The sequence below is a fragment of the Ruditapes philippinarum genome, unplaced genomic scaffold, assembly GCF_026571515.1.
Source record: "Ruditapes philippinarum isolate M1 unplaced genomic scaffold, ASM2657151v2 ctg6550_1_1_1_1, whole genome shotgun sequence".
Lineage (NCBI taxonomy): Eukaryota > Metazoa > Mollusca > Bivalvia > Venerida > Veneridae > Ruditapes > Ruditapes philippinarum.
Window position 1 is genome coordinate 169,348 of NW_026864127.1, and position 14,394 is coordinate 183,741.

The window sequence follows — 14,394 nt, forward strand, 5'->3', positions numbered from 1 at the left end:
GTAATAAAAAAATATATTTTTTTGTTTTACAATATATTTGAGTTTTGTTTTGTTGAAATTTAAATCAGCCCTACACTTTTAAATGTCATAAGGAGACTTTAAAGCTTAACTGGTGGAGGAGGACCTAATGTACCTCATCGTGTATTAGATATGGTAAAGTCACTTCAGAAATATAGCAAAGATTAGAAATAGCCCTCTAAATAAACAAACAATCAAGCTATTTTATTGTTTGATCTAATGATAATAATATGTGTATGTTCCTGGCACATAACATGCATTATGTTGAGAAAATATACACACATTAAGGATCTTTAACTGTTAGCAAAACGCTTTTATTCAGCCAACATGGAATCCTTTAAAGGTATTCCTAGGTTATACACAATTTTCTGTTACGAATAAATACAAGAAATTTTTTTTTATCCATTAATAAAAGAAAAATACCTGTTGTCACTTTGAAAGAAATTGTTTCTGTCACAATTCCATCGTCGCAAACAAATGAAAGTTCAGCGTGAAAAAAATCCACTGAATCTATAATGAGTTTGAAAACCCCTGCAGTTTCATCAAAAGTGAATGTGAATGTATATGGTTTGTTCGCAGAAGGGCCGCATGTCCCTAAAAAGCAGCCAGCATATGGGTCATTGTCCACATACCAAGTCATCTCATTATTATAGGGAGTAATTGTGCAAACGAGCGTTACGTTTGAGCCTTTTAAATAAGTCGTCTCTCCATTTAATGTTTGCAGCAAAACACTTGCCCCTGAAAAATATAAATACTGCATCAATAAAATATAAATGCCGTTTATCTGTTTAAAATGACGCAATATGGTTTTAAGATATCATTCAAAGAAAGACAACTGGACTGTGGAGTAAGATATTATCTTTGTTGTTTTAGTTTGTTTTAAAATATATTTCAATTAGATAAAATAAGCAATATTTTTCAATATGAATACATTAACTCTCTTAAAACTGTAAAAACTGTATTTATCATTTTTTAAAGAAAAGAAGAGTTGTTGGTAGGGTAGCTTGCTCAACTATTTTAGTGCTTGATAGCAAAACAAGAACCTGAATAATAAGAATTCTCAAAGTACAAAAAGGTCCATGATTATGTAAAATTTTCTTGTGAGAGTAATGAGCTACGGATAATGACTTTCAAGCCTCTCAGAGAAGTGTGTGAAGATAAAACACATTTTTGTTAAGTAATTTTGGAAGATACAATTTTTGATGCAAAACTTTAACAAAAGTGCGACAGCGACTTCATACATGATAATTATCTGCTGATTGTTTAGGAAACGCGTTCTGTAGCTAGTTGATCACTTACATTTTTTAAACAAAGACAAGTAACCTAAGTAACTTTTTGTTTTAGGAACTAGAAAATGACATTGCTATCTTAATTATATATGTGAAGTTATCGCGTTACGTAAATTGTTTATCACTTACGTTAACATATATGTGTTGATATGTTGTAAGTGGTGACAGTTATTTTGCAATAGCATGCACCCTTCTCAGTCAAGATGTTTATCTCATTCATGATAGTATTTTCTTGTTACGTAACGTGCTATTCACAAAATTAACTTAGTTATTTTCTAGTTAAATAATTAGTTTTTCACATAAATATCAGGCTAAATTTAGCTATTTTCTGGTGGCAGAAATATACTATCATAAACATGCTAAATCCTTTTTATATTGTATATTTCTGAATAAATTTGATTGTTATGGAAATATTAACAATTGGTTTTCTGTCAACATTAAAACATTACAATACTTTAAAAATAGTTCATCACATTCAGTGACAAAATATTTACATCTCACTTTAAAGATTGTTTACAATTTTGAGTAAGATATTTAATGGAAGTAAACTAAAGGTTATGTTAATACACTCACTGACCAATCTGTGAAACAGCAAGGTTGACCGGATTTAATTTTTATATTACTAGCCAAAATCAGAAAAGCAGTAAATTGGTATGAAATGCCGTTGTATATTTGCAGCCAAGTTATGAAATTTGTTGGAAATGGTTAATGGCAGGATTGATATATTTATCATATCATCATTTTACAAAATATATTTTAGGAAAATATAATAGAATTAAATCGTAAGAAAGGTTTTTCTTAGTGAAAGAAAACAAATTCAAAATATTCACCTGATGAGCAAAGCAAGTTACCAAAATTGAGTCGTGTTTGTCACAATAGTATTTTATAAAAAGAAACAAGGAAATCCTAGGAGCATTTTAGAAAAGCTAGGAAAACCTAGGAGAAAGCCTAATGCAGCGAAGAATCCATTGGGCAACTAGTTATTTAAAATCATCATTAAGTGTATAGAAGTCAACTCAGCAGTCATCTCAAAATATATAAAAAACAACCCCCCCCCACCAAAAAAAAAAAAAAAAAAAAAAAAAGACTTTCGCTACCCCCCTTATCACCTAGAATTATTAAGGTTGTTACACTAGATTATATCTTATTTTTTCTTCAATTAATGTAATGTTAAAATAGATTTAGTGATTTCATAAATATTGACTTCTAATATGTTTACCTGTGACTAAAATGTACATCCCGAATATACAGCCTTTGAGAAGGAACCATCGTATTGCACACATCACGCAACAGCTGAAGAACAAGAAAAATTATATCAATACGGAGGTTGAAACAAAAACTGAAACTTTCTTATAAAAACGTTACCTTTTCAGATACGTTTTGCTTTCAAGTAAAGAAATGTTAATCTTAAAGAAGTTCTGCCAACTATTTATAGCCATAGTCACTTTTGAGTAAAAATAATCAAATACATGTAAATACAAGATATGCTGTACAAAATTAATAAAAATTAAACAGTTTACTTACTTTTCTATAGCTAGATTATCCTTGAAATATGGTTAACAATTTTCATATAGTATCCAGTCATTTCTTAATACAGACTGTACACACACACACGATTGATAATCGATACACATTTTAAGTTAACTACCGGCATTCATCGTAATCTACCATATTGTACACATATCGTGTTAACTCAAATTAAAAGCTGATTTGATTATCAACAATTGCAAAAACTTAAGTTTCATCCCTGAACGTTTCTGTTTAATAAATGAGAACCTATACTAACAATACTTTTGCAAGGCACATAATCTTCTAAGATATATTCTCAAACAACAATTTTCAAACAACAATGAGATAATTGCATCCGTCAGTCAGTATTACGCTTATTAAATACAACTTCGTTGATTTAATTTGTGTCCCGTGGAATCTCTATGTTTTTGTGCCCCAACTTTAGGGAAGGGGGATTTAGATTTACTCTTGTCCGTACGTCCGTCCGTCCTTTCTCTTTTTGTGTTGCACGTTCCAATTTTCAACTTGTGTCGCACGTAACAAAAAAGTATTTGACCTAGAGTCATGAAACCTTACAAGAATGTTGCTCAGCATGTGTAGTTGTGCACCTGGGTATTTTGTGTTTATATTTCTAGTATTTTTTAGAGTTATTGCCCTTGACTTAGTAAAAATTTCCAATTTTCAACTTGTGTCGCACGTTACTCAAAAAATATTTGACCTAGAGTCATGAAGCCTTTTAGGAATGTTGATAAACATGCGTACTTGTGCCTCAGGGTATTTTTATGTGAATATTTTTAGTATTTTTTAGAGTTACTGCCCTTGACCTTGTAAAAATTTACAATTTTCAACTTGTGTTGTACGTAACTAAAAAGTATTTGACCTTAAGGCCTGAAAGTTTACAAGAACGTCGGTCAGCATGTGTACTTATGCATGAAATTTTTCATATGGATTTATTCAGTTTTTGTAGTATCTGCCCTTCACTTGGTAAAAGATTTTTAGTTTTCAACTTGGGCACATGTAGCCAAAAAAAAAATAATTTGACCTAGAGACATAAGATGGACAAATCGGTGGAGTGTTGGGGCACCCGTGTCCTATGGACACATTTGTAGTTGAAAAATGTATTCTTTTAAGGAAGATATTTTTTGTTGAAAAGTCTATGCACTTAGTTGGGACCTACATTTGTACATTTGATTCAGACCAATTGAATATTAAAGTGACTAGCAAAAGAAATACAATGTATATCTATTTCAATGTTTAATGGTAACAGTTTTAACGATGTAGTAGCTATACAACTATTACAAAACTGACATATTTATTGTGGTCCCGGTAGAATTGTTTATCTTATATAAACTTCATTTGTACATAATTCTACTAGCATATACTGAGCAGAAAATGGAACATGCAGATAAACCAAAAATATTGAAAGAAGATCTAAACTATTTTTATTTCTATTCTACAAGTATCCAATGTGAATTTGTGTAGACATTTTTATCGCCATATCTTGACGGAAAAATAACGGTAGTGTATATTAAATTAAGTAGAGAACGTAGAGCAAAATCACAAATTTATACCGTGTATGATCTCTCTGAGAATGGGTTACTTTTCGAGTTTTTAATTGTTGAATTCTGCTTAAGCCGGTGCTAGGGGGCGTTGAATGTAACTTGCACTTTCCAGTACCGTCCATGAACAGACTCAATCAAACCGAGTCTGCAACATTTTCAATTTTGTCGGGTTAGGCTTTCTTTAGGAGTTCTGTTTTTCTCTATTTTTTTTAAATTTTTGTGCATGGAACTGACAAATGTTTTGATATGTTGAATGTTTTTATTTAAGGTTTATGGTAGTTTATTGATTTTCGATGATGAAATGGGGCGCTGGCCCAAATTGTCCAACAAATGTTTATGGCATTCAGATCTAGAATTTTGGCGGGTCAATTATTGAAGAATGCAATACTATCCCTCTTGAGATATATTTACTATATCTCTTGCTGTATAGCTTGTATAATTATTATTAAACAGAGTGATGTCGGGATTCTTTTGATACAGTGAGATAACGTGCCTTGCGAAATCTCATCTGTGTATCGTTGGACATTCAAATTACAAAAGGTCATGAATATGTCTGCGATTACCATGCGCAAAACCTGCCAACACAAAAGCGGACTTTCCGCCCTTCAAATACACGAGAGTTGGCATATTGTACATTTCTTTTACAGTCGGTGGATGAACACGTGTTGCCTTATTCAGCGATTGTGTGTTTTTACCCAATATTAGAAACAAATTAAATATATCAGACTGAAAAGTTTGATTATATAAATAGAATACTGAATAAAATACTGGTCCGTGCATTCACTAGAAATTCGAGTTTAGCGTGTTTTTTGTGTTTAATTAATTCGTATAATGTATTCATAAGTAGTTTTACACATAATCGTTCTGCTGAACCAATGTAGAGCGATACACATTGTTTTATTTTTCATTACATTAAAACAATATGTAAATATGTATAGAAATCTGCAAAAATATATTAAACTGTTTCTACTCCCAAGATCTTCAACAATCTATTGCAGTAAATATTTGTATCCGTTAACTATCGTCTGTTACTTTCAAAGATGCAACATATGAACACAATTAATTGTCTTTCCTTTATCTTTCATTATTTCAGATAATCTCCTTAGCACAATAAGATAGTTCAAATATATGATGTTAACATTATTATTATTATTATTTTTTATTATTATTAAGATATGAAACAAAACATAAAGAGATTGGACTATGAACTCTTAAATACAAAATGTTATAATGTATTAAATAGTACGCAAAACGTATTATTACGCATTAATCAGTAAAATTCTGAGTGATTTTATAATTAAGTTCTAAATTAAATACTTATGCGTATATGTTAACCGTTCCACATTAAACCACATTAAAAAAAATGATATCATCTTCAAATTTGACCCTTAGCCTTATCAGTTACCTGAGCAGTCGAGAAACGTATAGTGTTACAATCACTGTTTTATTACAACCGTTAGTAATAAAGCTTGATGAAATAAATATATTTTTATTGACATTATCAATAAGATAAAGACTTCATTCTTTGATGTTACAGTACCATTAATAATAAATAATAAAGATTTTATAAATAAATACGACACAATGCTGACCCTTCAAAAGATAAAGAAACTGGCTTCAGGATCACACAGACAGGAATGAAATCAAAATATTTATCTCAATTGTACACCTGTCACAGCTAAAGTTAGTGAATACTGGTGTTTTTGTAGATGATTATGGTATTTGCTGATACTCTCCGCGTACAGTATTGCTTGTTGTAACAGTATACCTACAGTGTTTATTGGATTTAATCACATACAGGTACTGTACCTCGTGAAAACTAGTATTTTAAGTAACCATGACTCAATCTTACATAAACAGATATTTTATGAACAAGTTCGTCTTTTAAAACTGTATTGATGTGATCCTTTAAGTTCACTTTAGGTAATACGTCATAAAAATGCATGTAGGAATATAGGCATTACCATTGATATATTTCTTACGACTAAATTGTATTTGAAGACAATAGTGGTGTTGTTGCTGTTGACGTTATTCATATCATCACATTTTTACATTTTTGGACATTATATTCACAAGGAACTTACTTAGATTAAAAAGTCAACGTAATATTAATAAAACGACCCTTGTGTCGACAAAAATGACATACTGGATTTGCTTGTGTAATGTTGTGAATCTTAACGATTAAAAAGATATTAATGGCTGTTATAGCTCAAATATGGGCTCATTAGCATAAGTATCTTCATGATAGCAGAGTGTATGCATTATAAACGCTTTATGTGTATTACTATATAACTGTTACGCGCTTCTTTTGTTTATTATCTTGTAAGGAGTCTGCCATACATGCTGTAGTATTTTTTAAACATTTAAATTTCTTCTGCAGCAATGTGTGAACCGAGATATTATTATAAACTATGTATAACGGGTACTGTGGAACAGTGAATCAGTGAAGTGTTTGGAAAAATTACAAAAGTATAACAAAGAAACTGAGTGGGGACACAAAACAAAAGAACATAACGAAACTTAATGGAAAAAGTACTGAAGTTAGATTAATAACACTTTACATAACATTTTCTCAATGCCACCCATTAATAGATTTTTTTCTTAAAAATGTGTTCATTTGTTTTCCAATTTATTGAGCGTACAATCAAATTGTAAGTAAAATTGGAAATGAAGATAGAATAATGCACGGTTGCCTGTAATCACTATGTGTAGTTTCATTTTACCTTCCTTAACGATTTTAAAGTAATCGTCCTGACTAACATCTGTCTGCAGGTTTAACCTCTTCTGTTTATGCACATAAAAAAACATGAAATATAACACTCATAGTAAAGTCTAAATGTTTCTGTATTAAACAAGTTACAAAAGCTTGATCTAAAAAGATCTTTATAAATAAGCGTTCATGTCAAGACATATAAATAGATTTATCGAGAATTTGCACAAGTGGGACTTACTAAAATTGTTATTTGTTTGTTTGCTTGGAATTTTACGGCACGTCAACACATAACTGGCCATATCGTGCCGAATGATATAACATGCTTAAAATGTTATGTTTATGTTTTATAAATGACACAAAAATGAGTCAATTAGATCCTAGAGGAGTATGAGTTTATCTCTTTCAAATGATCAATGATGTTTTTTGATGGAATTGTATTAAGGAGTTCTATAAAATCTATTACGGGCCTGTTAAAAATCATGACATTCAAGAAGAAAATATTTGATAGTAAAATTTTCATTACAAGGTACACAGAAAAGGGCATTGTCATTCGTGAGGAGATAAGAGTGGGTAATTTTAGTGTGTCCAACTCGGCATCAAATAAGAACTATTAAATTTGATTTTCATTTTTTTTTAAATTTGAAAGGTTAATATTAATTTTCGGGGAATTATAAGTCCAAGTTGAAGGATGCTGTCTTGATTAATTTTAAAATTCTCTAAATCATCGAACGAAGGCCTAATGGTTTAATTTCCTGTGGTTTGTTTACAAATTTTTCAGTATAACTTGGATTAAAACTAATATTTTTAGCTGTATTTTTGCTATAAGATGTAATTCTAGTTGCATATTGAAGTGATAGCTTTTTTCGACGTAGATGGAGTGACGGGTCCCCAATTTCGCATATAGACTTTCTACAGGCGAGGTCCGAAAAGCACCTAAGCTAATCGTGAACCCAGGTGATATATGGTATTTAGCATTTGAAGATATGATTTTCTTGCAGACCCATATACTACAGAACCATAATCTAATTTTGATCTGATCAGACTTCTGTATAATTTCAGTAATGTGGTCGAATTTGATCCCCAACTTATTCTTGATAAAACCTTAAGTAAATTTAAAGCTTTAAGACATTTAGTTTTCAAATGTTTAATATGTGGTATAAAATCAAATGTAATTCCTAAAAACTTAGTTTCATCAACTACTGAAATGTTAGAACCAGATATGTAAAGTTCAGGGTCAAATAAAAGTATTTGAAATTTAACGTTATTTATTGATCCCTTTCGCATAGCGGGGAGGGGATTATAGGAATGGGCTCCGTCTGTCAGTTCGTCCTTGTGTCGTCCGTCCGTCCGCCTGTAACACTTCTGTTTTCGCTCCATAACTTAAACCGCTGAAATTGTTTTTTGAAAAACTTGGCACAAGTGATCATGATGTGCAGAGCTGTTACCCTCACGTTTAAGGTCGTATCTGTCCGCTGTGTTACGTTTAAATCGCTGATTTTTTTAATTACTTGGCACAAGTCACCACATTTATGAGACGATGTGCAAAGCGCAATAATTGGGTTGCTACCTCCAAGGTCAATGTCACACTTATAGGTCAAGTGATAAAAGTGTACATTTCGTGTCCGCATCATAACGTTTAAACCGCTAACAATTGTTTGAAATATCTTGGCACAAGTGATCACCATAATGAGACGACGTGCAGGGCGCAATAATGTTAAAATATCTTATTTTTCATGTCTCCTCTATAACTTATTGTCAATTCAAAGGTTTTAAATTTTAACCCACATCCGCAAAGCAGGGGGGGGGGGAGGGGGTATAGGAATTGCCTCCGTTCTATGTGAAATGAATGTGAATTTAATTTTTCATTAGTTTAAGGGCAGATACTTATATTATCAATGTTATGCCTATTTTGTTTTGCATTTTATGTATCTGTTTCCCATTTGAGTATTTGTGCCATTTTTTTAGGAATTAGAAAATTGTATAATTTTACTTATGGTAATTGATAACAACATTTATCCAACCATAGCTATCCAGTGTTTTTCTACGATAGTTATGATATGCCAGATTATATTATTATTTCTAGATGATTTAAACCATAATATAAATGGTTCATAAATTAACCATTCAAATTCATGCTGCAAATCCAAATGCGCAATAAAGGAGTGAAATGTCTCCGTGTGACCATTTTAAACTATATATATTTCCCTTTTTAGGTACTCCATTTAGTAATACGCATATTTAAGAGATGAAGAATTGGAAATTCCATTTAAGTATGTTAGCTCTGTGTTTCATTCAGGGTAAGTACAATAACTAGTCAATCATTGATTTTATATACGTTTAGTACTCGCAATACGTTTTTGTTAGCATCCGTTTTCAGTCGAGATGCATCTGATTTATCTTATGAGCTAATTTCTAAGAAACAGTATGTTGCATCGTTATTTGTTGCCATTTTAAAATCTTTTATTTCTTGCATTCTAGACAAGTGTTTAAAAAACTACTGTCAAAAGAAGCGTAAAGGTTTGCTTTATACTCAAGTCGAAATACTTATTATTCTTCTGTCAGAAAACTTCAGTTTCATACGTTGTAAAAAAACAATAACATTTTAGTATAATCCGGTCTTCCAAACATATGAAATAAACATTTTTAAGGGGGTATACAGTCAAAATGTAAGAATTGGGTTTTTAAACTGTCCGATAAATATCTGATAAATATGCAGTGGGCATGAAGTTATTCAGACCAATAAAAAGAATAAAATATTATGCAGACGTTTACGTAAAAATCCAGTAACACATTTTGATTTGGTTTGTAATCATATACATGTATATGATGCTCAAATTAAGATGTATCAATAGTTTATGTTCCAATAATCATTATTTATTAAGATATTACCGAATTTAACATTTTAAATAAAGGGAGGTAATAAAAAATATTTTCTTTAAAGTTTAAGCCAAATTTTACAATAAGAAATAAATGCATATATTTTAATGATTATATATAATATGTACAAAAGTGTGCAGTACATATTTGACATATTCAAAGGTGTTTGAAAATTGTTTTATTTGCATAATTATGTACATATATATAATTGCACTTAGTGTGGTTTACCACTTTGATCACAACATACAGGATCTTTAACTGACATATTGTCATCTTTTTATAAAAGGTATATCATGTCAAAGCATAGTTCTAACTCCGACCAACGCTTATGCCAATATAAACGAGGCCCTCACGTTTACCTGTACGTATATTGCTTACACCAATGTGGCAGGCACGAAGTGGCGTGTAAATAATCAGCATACACCATATATAGTACGTCATCAAGATAATACTTGTAGTGGTAGTGGAATCTTCACCGATGACAAAATTTACAGAGTTGGGTGTCCGTCTGATACATCTTTTACTGTAACAATATTACGTGTACAACAAGAAGATCTTAATACCCAATGGAGATGTTTGGATCTTGACAGAACAAGTAATACTGTTAAAATATTATTAAAAGGTAAGTTATAGTATGTAAGTTTTAAAAAAAAATAATAAATGTTATTATGCACCAACTATTTCTATAGTTGTCAATTGGACAACTGCATCACTGGCACTATTTGAAAGGTTTATGGTACACTTACATTTTTGAAATATTACTTGAACGGCTTAAATACAACAAGGTTAAGTGAGATATTCTTACATACACTGGGAAGTTAACTTGTACATTTATATTGAGTTAAAGAAGCTAGTACATTGGAGTTGTAACTTAATTTTCTTAAGGAATTCCTTTTAGTCAAGTCAGTGGGGTATTATTGCTTTATTCTCGTCTCATGTCTTCTTCATCCAGCCTTTGTAGATGATTTTCTAGTTGTTCATCTTTAAATTAACCTTTAAGTTATTTGGTTATGGTCATTTTTTAACTTTTCAGTATTAATATCTACATGAGCATTTCAGTTGTTATAGTCATTTTGTTTTCTGTGACTATGACAATTTATAAAAAAACTTGATGAAGAGTCATTTCATTAAAAACCTCTCGTCAAATAGTATAGTATATTTTGGCAATGAGTGAGATTTTTCTGCACCTACTACAGGTATAAACCATCCATGTATTACTTTTGTGGTTGAAAATTCAATTGAGATGCCTATTGTGTTCCTTCAAAAGTATGTCTTGTAAATTGTTATATGTTGTTTTATATGAAACTGCCTGCATAGCTTAAGAGGAAAGAGCGTCAGATTCGTAATCCTGGGTTACCGGTTCGATCCTCGGTTGAGCGAAATTTCTGAGTGACATCTGATCACGGACAGTAAGTCCAGTGGTTGAATAGTCGGACGCTTGCGGAGAAATTGGTAATTAGTGGTAGGTAATGCAGGAAAGCCGCATATGTTGACATTCTTAAATGTTCCAAGTTACCCATGACTTTAACTGTCAGTTATTTAACTGTTTATTGGTACGGCCCTAATTATCATCTTCCTTGGTAGGACTTTGCCCCATTTAAATTTTGTTTGGTTCCATACTGAGTAATCCAGGCCGATTGTTCTGTAATGCTTGGTTTTGTCTGTTTTGTCTTGGGTTTGTATCACGAGGTGATAAATGTAATATTGAATTTATGAAAGTACGGTGGAGGTATTTTAACTTCATGAATACCCGATTTTATCTTCGTGAATGAAGGATTTCAATTTCACGGATTTAAATTCGCGATTCAATTAAGGTTTTAGACTACACGATTCTCGACTTCGTGAATTGACGATTTCAACTTTACGAATTTTTCAAGAATTCACGATTTCAGATTCATGCATATGATTCACGGTTTCAACGTAACAAATCAACTTCATGAATTCATGCTTTGAACTTCATGAATTTTCCTTCATGAAGATTACTACTTCATGAATTCAGTTTCATGATATCTAATGTTAAAATCATGAGTTCACGAGGCATTTGTAAAGATACACCCAAGAATTTCAACGGATGAATGTCATCACCGATCTTTCGTAGTAATATTTAATGTTAAGCTATCTTACAAGACTGTATAAATAAAAAGAGCTATCAGAAGGTCAGAGCGCTCCACTTTTCGTAGTTCTTTGCAGTTGATCAAGAGCCTAGTAAATGAAGGATAAACAAAAAGGAAGATTTCATTTAAAAATGTATGGCATAGTTTTGGATATATATAAAAATAAGTGTTTAAACATATCAGCTATATCAAATTATATGTCACGCCCTGTGATACGAGCGATAAGTTAACCAGAACTCAAATAAATCTCTTTAGTCTTAATTCAAGTCGATGTGGTAAAAAGCTACAAATAGAAAAAACAAAACAGAAAAGCCAACGGCAGTTACAGGCCATATTTTGACAGATTTTCTGAAAATTCTATTGTAAACTCTTATTGACTAGACTTCAATAATAAAATATATTTGTGACTAGAAAATGTAATACATAATGCTGCAATCGAAGCTTGAGGTAGCAAAACAGGTCATTTAACCATAAAAGTAAGAAATTGTGCTCTTTAAAGAGCATATTACGTACGAGACAGGTACGAAACAATGGGAAGGAAAAATATTGAGTACGAACCTTGAGTGTGCATTTTTAGACGCCGCGCACATTCGGCTTCTAGTAGATATGCATTAGTCTATTCAGCAATTTGAAAAATGTTAGTCTTTCTTTTGCGTATTATAATTACACTGTTTTCATTATTTCTAAAAAAAAAATGGTTTACAACATGTGACCGAGCTTTAAGGAATTAAAATAAACATTAAACTGTAGAAATGGTGACATGTTTGAAAATCATATTTTTTTTTATAATTATCTAATTTTATTTACCTGATAAAAATTGCCAATATGCCAGTCTTTATTCTAATGACCGGTTTACGCCCGTGTGATTATTACGCGACGCCGGAACCAAATTTGGATAGGGAACAATGGTTACGACTAAAATACGTACTTTGGCGCTACGGGCGCAACGGAAATATACTTTTTGGAAAACAGACAAAATGTGTCCTTCATGAAAATAATCAACATTTAAGTTATGAAACAGATTAACTGAGTGAAAAAAGACGCTTATTTTAAAATGTACCACAAATATTTGCAATAGGTTATTTTGACGGATTCTGTGATGTTCATTCCCTTTTGCCTAGATATTTTACAATTATAATTGGTTTTGTACCTAAATTCCAGGCAAATGTGCAATCTTGTGTTAAATCAAATTGTTTACTTATTTTTATAAATAAGTTAACAATACGTTACTAAGAATTGATTACATTTTAACAATTTATTCAGTACTATTTTTTTGATATTACAGACATATTTTTGCTATTTGTAAAATAACAGAACAGTTCGTGAAGTTTTAACTACCTAGGTTTTTAGAATATTAATAATTCTTACAGTCATAATCAAGTTATTCAAGATGTCATTTTTGTCATTGTGTTGTTTTATTCAAATATAAATCAAATTTGCAAATGAATAACAAAGTAATGACAATTTAGGAAATTTCTATTATTTGATCTTCACGACAGCATCTTTGGGTTTGTTATGTACACAATAAATAGCTAGTTTTTATTAAGGATTTGTGTGCACAATTATCATTAACTTGTGTGCACATATAATTCACAATATGCAGCAAAAAAAGGAGACTTGTTTTCTTTTTACATTATGATGTTTCCGAGAACGGAAGTAGCATTTCACGCATTGACATTCTGCGTTCGGCTAAAAGGGATACCAGAAATAACACATTTTATTATTTAGACACTTTTAATCGAATCTAAAGTATGAACCAACAATTAAAAAGCTAGCATTTTGATAAAATACCGATGCAAAGATGAATATAAGTAGTTCATTTGAACTTTTACATTTTGTTTTGAATTTGAAGGACACTGATACAATCGATCCTAACATATTAATCTCCGTATACAAGTATAAGTGCTCGAAAAGCGTAAATGGATATAGGCCAACTATCTGCCTATAAAAATACTCAGATATGGTGTACAAACGTAGGTTGACGTCATAATTTAAATGTTGAACTCCTGAGTTTGTGAATAGGGTTTCTATGCACCATTGTCACTCAAAGGCCTATATGATGACAAGTTATGTAATCAACAAAACAGTTGTTTGACTGGCATTACTTGTAGCAGTAAGTGTTAGTACTCAAAACGTGATATACGATATTTTTACCAGATATAACCAACATATGCGGGACTTTATTTGAACCAATATAAGATTGATTCAAATTCATATACATATTAACTCTCTTTTGAAAGTATCACCAAACGACTTTTTCTATCAGTAATTAAATTTAAAGCAGCAGTGTGTTATAGATCGTAAATAACATA

At 31.2% G+C, this 14,394-nt stretch overlaps 1 protein-coding gene and 2 long non-coding RNA genes across 3 annotated transcripts in view; 1 reads left to right on the top strand and 2 right to left on the bottom strand.

The window, feature by feature from the left end:
- The window catches only part of LOC132724511 (uncharacterized), a 63,997-nt gene that overhangs the window by 17,224 nt on the left and 32,379 nt on the right, over window positions 1-14,394 (bottom strand). The gene's annotated exons all lie outside the window — the stretch shown is intronic.
- LOC132724500 (nephrin-like) overlaps window positions 1-14,394 on the top strand; it is a 37,875-nt gene that overhangs the window by 3,852 nt on the left and 19,629 nt on the right. The window contains exons 2-3 of the mRNA XM_060709371.1: window positions 9,305-9,388; window positions 10,255-10,590. Of these exons, the coding sequence (XP_060565354.1) occupies window positions 9,337-9,388; window positions 10,255-10,590 (388 nt within the window). The 5' untranslated portion in view covers window positions 9,305-9,336. The remainder of the gene's footprint in view (window positions 1-9,304; window positions 9,389-10,254; window positions 10,591-14,394) is intronic.
- On the bottom strand, window positions 37-3,009 carry LOC132724512 (uncharacterized). Its single transcript, XR_009624922.1, has 3 exons — window positions 2,832-3,009; window positions 2,527-2,600; window positions 37-756 (listed from the first exon to the last, which is right to left on the bottom strand). It is a non-coding gene; the product is annotated as an uncharacterized LOC132724512 (long non-coding RNA).